This window comes from Coturnix japonica, chromosome 1, assembly GCF_054131305.1.
Source record: "Coturnix japonica strain WE chromosome 1, WE-NBRP24, whole genome shotgun sequence".
Classification (NCBI taxonomy): domain Eukaryota; kingdom Metazoa; phylum Chordata; class Aves; order Galliformes; family Phasianidae; genus Coturnix; species Coturnix japonica.
Genome location: NC_140663.1, coordinates 12910662 through 12921127, shown reverse-complemented (window position 1 = coordinate 12921127; position 10466 = coordinate 12910662). Strand labels below are relative to the sequence as shown.

Below are 10466 nucleotides of genomic sequence, written 5' to 3'. Positions count from 1 at the left end.
TTCTGATGCAGAAGACTTGAGGCATTTCCAGAACTGAGGAGAACTGAGTACTGCACTACAGTTGGATGAACTGGAAATACAAGCCATATCAGAGGAGATCTATAAGCTTAGCTGTCCTAAAGAGCAAACGAGACATGATGATTTGGGTCACACTTTTCTAACTCATTTGTTTACCTCGATCAGAGCAAATTCTCAATGAAAAATAAGTAAGTCTTTTTTGTCACTGCATAAAAATAACGGTGAGACTTCAGATAATGACAGATATGGGGAATGGCATCAAAAGCAAAACGCCCTTTCCCAGGTTGCCATATTGTACACTGTAATAAGCAAATTACAATTGTATACAAAAGCAAGGAATTTATTTAGAAACTTTAGAACCATTCACTTGTATATGCACAAAGTACCCATTAAAAAACTAAGCATTTCTTCTATGAGTTTCTGTGTAAACATAGAAAGGAAACAAATTATTTGATTACAAATAATTGTACTGCACAGGCTTGTGAAATTTCCCTTGCAGAACAAATGCAGCTGGAGTGCAGATTTATTGTCTTGTTCCAGTTTTCACTGTCTTCCTCCAATACAAAGATCCAATGTGAAACGGCTGTCATGCTTTGATAAGCAACACGCCTGCAGAAAGGATGCAAGAGTCCTACTGAGAGAATCTGTCAGCTTTTCTTTGGCCTATAAAGTCCTGGTTTGGTAAATGACTGCATTTTAATCTTTCATAGGATTATTATATAGCAGATAACCAATACTGTACTTGGTTACACGGAACTTTCAAGTCTTGCATTCTAGATCCATCTAGGTCTGTACTTGATTTAAACTCTCTTCATTTTACTCTCTCCTTCCTTCTGTCATCTTATCTGTATTACAGGTTTGGTTTATTATATTAATGGTAGAATTTTTTTGAGTTATAAATTTCAGATTGTAAAAGGAACATCTAATTCAAGAGGGTACAGTGCTGGGCTTCAAACTCTTACAGTCATTAAGCTGGAAAATTCAACTAAAATTCAAAAGCACATCTTATGTCTGATATCAGTTAAAGCAAATATTTCTATAATTGCTCCCTTTGTGATCTTTTGGTCATGTATTTTTGTGATTATTTATGAGTAGTCCTGATTTTAGGGAGTTCCACTATAAAAAGGCCTTAGTTTTGCTTACTGCTGTAAGCAGCTGTCTGGTGAAAAATAAATTAAATCACTGCAGTCACATAATAGGCAACCCTCTGTACAGTAACGCCTTGTAAATAGAAATACATGTTTGTGGAATGTGGAGTATTTCTTTAGTTAAATATGCCAATGTAAAAACACTAAAAATATAAACCATCAGCCTGACCTCAGGATTAAGCCGTATTGAAAATATTTACACTGTGATATGGATTTAATCAGTAAGAGCCCAAGTAGCAACACTGGCAATTACAAAGTATGAGTTTACATAGAACTGAAATGCTTTCAGCTACACACACCATAATGATGACCCAGGTAATCCAGAACCGCTGAGGTACTTGATAAAACGTTAAAAACTTTCTTCTCTTGTTTTGAAGTTATCCGTTCCATCATGTACATTAAGTGATGGTGAAAACATGTAAAAGGAGTTCCGTGCTCAAGAGCAATGTCAACCCAATCCTGGATGCACTTCAAAGGCGTTTCTTCGTATCCTGCAAACATTGCTGGATTTGCTAAGAGTCCTCGAGCCACCATTACACCTTCAAATTGCAAATTAAACAGTGAGTTACATTATCGTTAAATTTAACATTACATCCTTTTTATAGCATCTACTTTATAGCATCCATTATAACAAGTAATGGGAGAACAATAGGGTTAAGTACTGCATCTGTATTAAAGCCATCAGTTTAACAGCCCTGGCCCCTGAGAACCTACACCATCTGTCACCTCATTTCACCTGTTAACATAACCTACCTTCCAGAAATTCTGATGCAACACAGAAAAAAGAAGCCTTTCTTTTCTACTTTTTAAACAGCAATTCGATACTAGTCTATTTTTATTTGCTACACACATATCAGCCCATTCTTTAACATGTAAGAACCTACTGTAACCAAATAACTGCTGGGTGACTTTTCACTTCCATATTTTACTACAGCTAAGGCAACATAAATAGACAGATAAGAGTGTAATGCTTCACTGTGTACTTGAATCAAATCATCTTAATTGTTAAATATCTGGCTTGTTTATCTCTCTCCCTCTATATTCTTACTATGAGAAATCCATTACTGTTTGCAGGAAGTAGAAGATTTCGAGTCAAAACCGACAGTTCTATAATAAACGATCAGTTCCATAAACAGAATGGATGTCTGAAGGTCCCCCTTGAACTCTTACCTAACTCCACTACTGAGTGATGAAAGCATAAATAAGCAAAGAGCTTTTGTAGTTTGCCTTTCAAATGTACTTGAGACTTTGAATAACAGCGCTCTGGTTCTCTGATAATTACAAGAGATTCCGTTCATGAGCTTATTAAGCATCTAAAATACCATCCTTCATTTGTCTCCTCAGAGAAAAAGATGCAAACAACATCCCACTTAAAGCTAAAACAAATACTCGTGAATTTAATTTGTAAATTTACTTAGAAAGTAGGATATGTTTAATCTTACCATCTGCACCTGTCAGGTGATGAACATTTTCAGCATCCTTTAAAGTTTTAATGTCTCCATTAGCCACAACAGGTATATGTATGCTTTCTTTAATTACTTTAATTGCATCATAATGTACTGGCTGATGTCTTTCTTCTGTATTTCTCCCGTGTACTGTAATCCATGAAACTCCAGTTGCTTCAGCTTTTTTACACAGGTCTACTGTTTTTTTTATGTCATCGTGTATCCTACAATTCCAAGCAATTAAAGCATTAGCTGGCAAGCTACCTGAACTGTATAAAAGCCCTCCATGAAGGAGTCACCAGAGATTTCTACAAATACTTGTACAAAAAAAACACTACTGTGGCAAAGTAAATATATATTTAATAAAGATGTATAACTTATTGAAATCACTAGTTATCATTTCCCAATTACATACCATCTCTGAAGCATGTGTGGTAACTTTTATGGAGATTAAGCAAGAGTGCCCAAGATTCTACATTAATTGTCATTACTTCACATAATCCAATTTATAACAGTTCTCCTTTTCTGAGGGACTGCAAACAAAGCTAAAACTTAACAAACGATATGCAAAAGCACCATGGGATATGAAAATAAATAGCAGATGAAATGTTAGAAAGTAAAATAGACCAACAGTTTATACAAGTTCAGAAAGTGACGAAGGGAAGGAGAACATGTTTTTACAGAAGCTGTGTGGACTGGTTCCCAGACTTGCTGTCCTGTCTTTTATAGGCACCAGCAGCTTACAAGTAAGTCTGCATGATTGTAGACTACGTAGTGCTTTTACTTCATGGAATTATAAACCTTTTAACTTGTACTATCACGTCTTCTGGATTGCAATAAATTCTGGCATCCACTTGGATATCTGGGCAAGCAGTCAAAGACTGTGCTGGTTCTACCATCTGAAGTTGGGACTACCTGCCCCAGATACACTTCTCCATGTACTGCAAATAGGATGTTAGACATACCTTATTTTAATAGATACTGAAAATCGAGGATTGTCGATCTGATTCCGTACATGTCTCACCATATCTTGAACTAGCTCTGGTTTATTTATTAAGCAAGCACCGTAACCTTCTGCCATTGCCCATCTTTGAAAGGAAAAAATAACATTGTATTCTACAATTGAAAAATGCAGATCAATTTCAGTTAAATTTAGCATTTAAGTTTATAGCAAGTTGTTTATAGCATTCAATTGCATGGCTGAGTGAGCTGAGCTAATAATGGTTGTAGTTTGATCATGTTTTCAGTGCGACACCAGCTTTTAGATCCTGATTCAGTTTCTGCTCTGTTGCTATAATTTTGGACAAGTAACTGATCTATTCTGGTTCAATATTCTATCCACAAAACAGGCTTACAAGGAAGAAAAACATTTAATTAAGAATGGTTTAGATCACACATGAAATAAATAGTTTGATATTTCCCCTTCTGTTGGGTCAAGGGTTTCTTTTGAACAGAACATTACTTTGTGTTGGAAAGAAACACATTTGAAGTGGAATAAGAATCTGACTTCCATAATACTATCTTTTGCTTCGAATGTCAACAATTACTTCTGATTGGCAGGACACAACCTTTGCTTCCACTGAACAGCAGCACTCTTTTCTTTAAAGATTTTTTCTTATACAGGCAGATAAACACAGCTCTACTACATTGAAATCAATGCGCACAACATTTGGACATCTCCGATGTCTTCAGAACTGTTTTCTCCAATATTGTAATGTTAAATCGATAACTAATTAGAATAGCCAATTAAATATGTGTACCGTAGTACTATCTCCTGCTGTCTTACATTTATTTTTGAGAGATTTACTTAGAAAAAGACTGCCTGACAAATGTATAATAAATGGTTCTCAAATGAACCATCTACTGAGAATCTTCCCTTGTGCATTATTATCTTGCCAAGACAAAATCTTTGAATGATCAGTAATTCGCTGTACTTCCAAACCGAATAAAAGATGGAGGGAATTCTGTTCAGCACTTCATGAGTAATACAGTCTGTATAATTACATTTGAGGGACTGTTCTTCACTTGCATAAGTCTGAGACATCAGGGACGCGGCTCATTAGTTTGGGAATTGCCATGTTATTTCTCAAAACACTCTGTGGATTATTTGCAGCAAAGTTCTTCTTCAGGAAAGTCAAATGCTACAGCTGCTAAGTCACAGAGACGGACACTTCACTTCTGAGCCGACCCTCAGTACCTCAGAAATGAAGAGGCAAATCAGCAGAGACACCTGGTCTTCCCATGGTGACCATGGGCATCTCAGGACATTCAGAACAGCATCTTACCACACAGATGTTTCAGTCTGACAGGTTAGAAAGCTATTTCAATCTCAAAGTCTTTTTTTTTTTTTTTTAAATTAAGACAGAACTGACTCTGCAAATGAAGGCCATCATCCTTTATTCTCTAATTAATTTAATCATATTTAACCATCTTTTTCAAATCTTTACCTCTGAGGACAGCCACAGTTGAGGTCTATTCCATCTGCGAAAGGACAGACAAGAAGGGCAGCATCACATAAAACTTGTGCTTCTTTGGCAGCAAACTGAACGATCAATGGATTATCACCTACTCCGATGAAAAGAAATTTAGAGGTTGAAAAAAAGAAATCTAATTTTTGAACGTTTCATTATTTAAATGCATTTAACTTTCTTAAAAACCTCAACAAATACATTTGTTTACAACTGTCAAAACCAATAGCTTATTTAAAAGCAGCATTCTTAATTCAGACTTATCACAAAGATATAATGGGGAAAAAATGAATTCAGTTATTGTTCCTTTGTAACGTATGTTGTTCTTGGATCCAGAACACTTCAACATTAAAACCAAATTGAATAAAAACATCACTAGTGCCACCGTACCTCCAACACAATCTATCTGTTCTCCATTAAGTTATTTTCCCCATTACACCAATGTTGGGAAACAAGGTCAACTGGGGGACGGGACTGAGCGATTACACAAGAATTGCTAGACAACAACAGACAAAGCAGCTGAAGTGGAACCACAGAAAGGGGATGTGATGAAGTGTCTTGATGACACTTGTCAAGTGTTGTGATGACATGATTCATGCATGGGAGGACTATGGGGGTAGGTAGGGGCATGCACATGTATGGGTGTATGGGACGTGGCTGTGTAGAAGCCATGCTGGTACATAAGCAGTGTGATGCAGCAGTAAAAGCAAGAGTTGACTCCACAGCATCCGTGTTTGTGTCTCTCCTAATGGGGTCCATTCCAGACGGGGTCCAGCCCGAGGTCAGTTGTCGGTAATGACACACCACCATTATTAAAATAAAATCTTAAAGGTCAAGCTGCACTGTCACGTAATCTCACCAGTTGCTGCACTGAACTCCAAAAAGTATGTACAGAACCAAATATGCTCAATTACTCCATTTCTGATTGTGATTTTTTCAGCTGCTTTACAGTGTGGTACCACAGGAAGGCCGCAGGGTAACACCCAAGTGGCTGTTAATGTGGGGCTGGACACCACCTTGAGAGACAATTAAGCCACAGGCAGGAACTGGGTGTTCCTTCCCTTAATTTGACTCATGTTTCAGCCCATCCTGGAAGAGACCAAAACAATACCCAAGAAATGGTCAGGTCAAAGGAGGGGGCCCAGTGCCACCCGCTTTGATTTGGCTGGTGTCTGGAGTCTCAGTGCATCCTGGGACTGGAGCCATCTACAAACATGGCTGAGGGACTGTCTTGGCCTTCTCACTGCCACATCCTTTGTTTTAAGCCACACCCCCCCCTTGTCAACATGCTTGATGTGGGACCAGGACCGGTGATCTCCTTTTCTTTCTGAAGTTGTTAAGTAACCCAAAACTTACTTGAATTTCCTATAAAACTGCATGGCTTAAGCAGACAGAACTGCAGGAAAGCCAACGCATGCAGGATAACTGTTTTATGCATATCTCCTATTACAGGTTTTCTTTTTTTCCTCTTACGCACAGACCCTGAGTGCTGTTTCACCTTGATCTAATCAGAGGAATTTGCAAATCTAGATACCCCTCCCTTCCCAGGCAGGATAAGATACAGGAACACTGTTATAACTGACTCTAACACTGCCAGATCCTTGCCAGGGGTCTCCTCATGCTATGCCATTGCCTACGCATAGGCCAGTGCAGACTTTCTCATCACTCACCGCTGTGCTAAATAAAATCTCCAACTCTTCCTTTTGACTATAGCTATAGCTGTGAGAAGTCTATCTTCTCTATGCAGGATTTTAACGATTATTTATTTTTAACTTACTGAAATAAATCTGTTGTTTCTATGAAAATCTTTACGTAATCAGGACAGTTTGCAGAAATGATGATTATTTTCTTGTCTTGTTGAAAACAGCTACTCTGCCGAATCCTACAATGCACTGGATACTTTCTGGAGCTGCTAAGGTATTTTCTGCCAAAGAGAGTTACATTTCAAGCACGATCTGTTCCAAAGTTTTATCAGCCTGCTTACAGACTGCTGTGCTTTGCTATAGCTGTGTATGACACACAATTACTAACAAAGACTTCCAATGTCATTGCTTCTATCTAATTTATGGTGAAAAAACAGCAACTCTTATAACAGCAACAATGAGGGAAGAAAAGATGTCTTACAGGAATTCATTATTAAGCAAACCAAAGGTAGGCTCTAAGAGAAAAAGGAAAAAGAGAGAATTCAGCTTCCTGAAGTAGGACACAGATGTAAGGCACAGATCATGCTGATATTCCAAAAGACTGAGCAAAAGATGTTGAAGAACCAGAAAACTGAGCGTTCTACTGAGGTGACTTCCAATAGCTACAAACTCTCCCCTTTCTTATCCCAGGTCCTTTTTTGCTTCAATGCCAATATGGCTGGGTTTTGTCCAGTATGCAGGGCTGGAATGAGAACACGTAGGCAGGGGAAGCTTTTACAGTTTTTTCTCTAGTGGGAAACCAAAGAGTCAGTGCTCCTCAGAGCGAGTCTGGTGAACTATTTGTAATCTACTGAGCCCCTGCAGAGAGCCAGATGGTCATTTGGAACAGGCTCTCCTCTTTGACACCTACTGCATTACACTAAAGGCATCTAAAAATATCTCAGTATTAGCAGTTACTTTCCAAATAAATTATTGCCGCAGTTAAGAGGGACAGGGAACAGGGTAAGAAAAAGATCTGAGCACCAATGGAAAGAGAAGAGCCAAGAAATGCACGCAGCACGTGTACTTCTGGTACTGAAACAGACCGTAAGTGCTTCTGAAGATTTCCCTGTCTTAATGGAAATTACAGAGTTCTTGAAGTAATGGAGCTGAAGTCAGAGAGGGCAGCAGTGTCTTCTCAGTTAAGAAACTGAGTTAAGTCACTTAAGAGTTAAGTACCTGAGTTAAAGTTACCTAAAACTCCAGCACGCCCCAAAAATCCCTTTTGTATTTTCAAAACAGTGTCCATTTAGACAGTGCTTTAGCTGAAGAGATTTGTCTTGACGCAGCTAATATACTGAAATAATCCCAGGCTCCTTGTTTTTCAGCTGAGTATTAAGTAATAAAAATGCTACATTGAATCAGAATTAAATTCTTAGCAGTAGACACAGGGAACATCTACCACTATTTTAGAAATAGACAACAAGAAAATGTCAATGCCAAAAAAACACAAAGGGCAAAAATTGCAATAGCAGGCTCCAGACCTATTCTGCTCATTAGAGTGAAAAATGACCAGAAAATAAAGCAAATCAATATTCAAATTTTACAATCAGTTGTGGAGCTGTTTCATAGTTTCATAGTTTCATAGTTTCGTGCGGGTTTGTTAAAAGCATAAATGCTAATAATGTAAATACTGTTATCCTGGCAAAGCTGATAGAGGCAGATTGGTTTTGGAGGCTGTAAAATTAAGGCCAGCATGAAAGAGGTGAGCAGGGAAAAGATATTATTTATAACACTAGAACATCTCATCCTGCCACAAAAAAAACCATATTCAAGCTTTCTTCCAAGGTGCACTCCATTAATAAGAGCCCACCTGTGCTTCCCAATGATTCTTCCCTACCAATGACCTGCTGTATTCAAATAAAGCATGAAACCACAAATTATACTTACTACTATTACACTTAGAAAACCACTGACTCAGTGGCACAAACAGATAGAATCATTATCCTCTGTAGATCCTACAGGCCAATCTTACTTGCACATTAGCAATGCCTTCTCCATTCCTCTAGTTGTAGCCCATGCTAATGTTTTCCTTGTTCTAATTCTCTCCTACAACCACTTCATGCCCACTGATCTGTATTTGCACTGTTACCTCTTCCCACATACTTATGGTCAGATTTTTTGGGTGCAGCCAGAAGTTGGACTCAACAATCCTTATGGGTCCCTTCTAACTTGGGATATTTTATGATTTTATTCTATACTATTCTTCTGCCTTACCTAGCCAGGACTCTGTATAGCTCCTTATATACATGCACATATTTTTCATCTGCTCTGGTTACATTCCTATATCATGCCTGAGGCCTGGATTCTCATTACAAACTCTGGCAATGCTTCTCTTTCCTGGACTCTTCTTGCTCCTTCTGTCAGTCTTTTGACATCTCAAGGAGCCCACCTTCCATTTTACCACCTACTAATTTAAATTTCGGTTTCTCTTATTGATTGCTGTGTTAGATCACAGAATCACAGAATGACCCGGGTTGGAAGGGACCTCAAGGATCATGCAGTTCCAACCCCCCTGCCTGGCAGGGCCACCAAACTTCCACATTTACTAGATCAGGCTGCCCAGGGCCCCGTCCAACCTGGCCTTGAACACCTCCAGGGATGGGGCATCCACAACCTCCCTGGGCAGCCTGTTCCAGGGCCTAACCACTCTCCTAGTGAAGAACTTCCCCCTAACATCCAACCTAAATCTTCCCTCTTTTAACTTAAAACCATTTCCCCTAGTCCTGCTATTATCAGCCCTTTCGAAGAGTTTACTCCCCTCCTGGGAGTAAGTTCCCTTCAGGTATTGAAAGGCTGCAATGAGGTCACCCCGCAACCTTCTCTTCTCCAGGCTGAACAAACCCAACTCCCTCAGCCTGTCCTCATAGGGGAGGTGCTCCAGCCCCCTGATCATCTTCCTGTCCCTCCTCTGGACCCTTTCCAAAATCTCCATGTCTTTTTTGTACTGAGGGCTCCACACCTGGACACAGTACAACAGATGGGGCCTCACAAGAGCAGAGTAGAGAGGGACAATCACCTCCCTATCCCTGCTGACCACCCCTCTCCTGATGGAGCCCAGGATCCCATTTGCTTTCCAGGCTGCCAGAGCGCACTGCTGGCTCATGTTAAGTTTCTCATCTATCAGGACCCCTAGGTCTTTCTCTGCCGAGCTGCTCTCAAGGACCACTCCTCCCAGCCTGATATAAACCAGGATACTATTGGTACATAAAACATCCCAAGAAGGCAGCAGTGCATTCACCAGAATTACCTCTGTTTGTAGTGAACTCGCTGTCCCTGGCTTTGGCCGACCTCACGAAGTCTGCCGCCACGACCATGGGTGTGTAGCACAGCTCGCAGCCGTACCGTCGGACCAGGGTGCGGAACGCCAGCCTGAGGGGACAGGGCACAGCACAGGAACACGGAGCGGACCTTACGAGCCGCCCTAAAGCTTCGCTCTAATACGGGATGTGTAAAGACAAACGTGTCCGCGTCTGTCGCGCTCCCACACAACCCCAGGACAAGGCGCCCGCCCGCAGTCACTCACTTGGAGTAGCGAACCATCGGGGCACAAATCTTCACGACGTGCCCGGCCCGGAACAGACCCACCGGGTCCTTCCCCGGGCATCGTTCCCGTTCTGCGACGTCTCCGTTCATGTACAGCGCGTTCTCCCCTCACGGCCCCGCCATGTCCCGCCCCGCCCGTCGCTCCGTGTGCCATCATCA

General features: G+C 40.3%; 1 protein-coding gene across 3 annotated transcripts; it reads right to left on the bottom strand.

The window, feature by feature from the left end:
• Positions 1-337: 337 nt before the first annotated feature.
• DUS4L (dihydrouridine synthase 4 like) lies at positions 338-10435 on the bottom strand. Of its 3 annotated transcripts, none has more exons than XM_015851092.3 (7): positions 10288-10435; positions 10012-10133; positions 5059-5176; positions 3577-3699; positions 2609-2835; positions 1466-1705; positions 338-627 (listed from the first exon to the last, which is right to left on the bottom strand). In XM_015851092.3, exons 1-7 carry the CDS (start codon positions 10395-10397, stop codon positions 605-607), a joined length of 963 nt encoding a protein of 320 aa, XP_015706578.2. In that variant the 5' UTR covers positions 10398-10435; the 3' UTR covers positions 338-604. The 3 variants fall into 3 exon arrangements, with proteins under 3 accessions (XP_015706578.2, XP_085412237.1, XP_032298326.2); XM_085556111.1 differs by having other exon boundaries at positions 1466-1657; XM_032442435.2 differs by lacking the exon at positions 338-627 and having other exon boundaries at positions 1337-1705.
• Between the last annotated feature and the right edge of the window lie 31 nt (positions 10436-10466).

Excerpts from the sequence above, each read along its gene's own strand:
- DUS4L (XM_015851092.3), bottom strand. The coding sequence starts at position 10,397 with ATGAACGGAGACGTCGCAGAACGGGAACGATGCCCGGGGAAGGACCCG. Across the intron at positions 5,177-10,011 it reads CGAGTTCACTACAAACAGAG|GTGATAATCCATTGATCGTT; the intron begins GTAATTCTGGTG and ends TCATCGGAGTAG. Across the intron at positions 628-1,465 it reads TTACCTGGGTCATCATTATG|GCGTGTTGCTTATCAAAGCA; the intron begins GTGTGTGTAGCT and ends TCCTTTCTGCAG.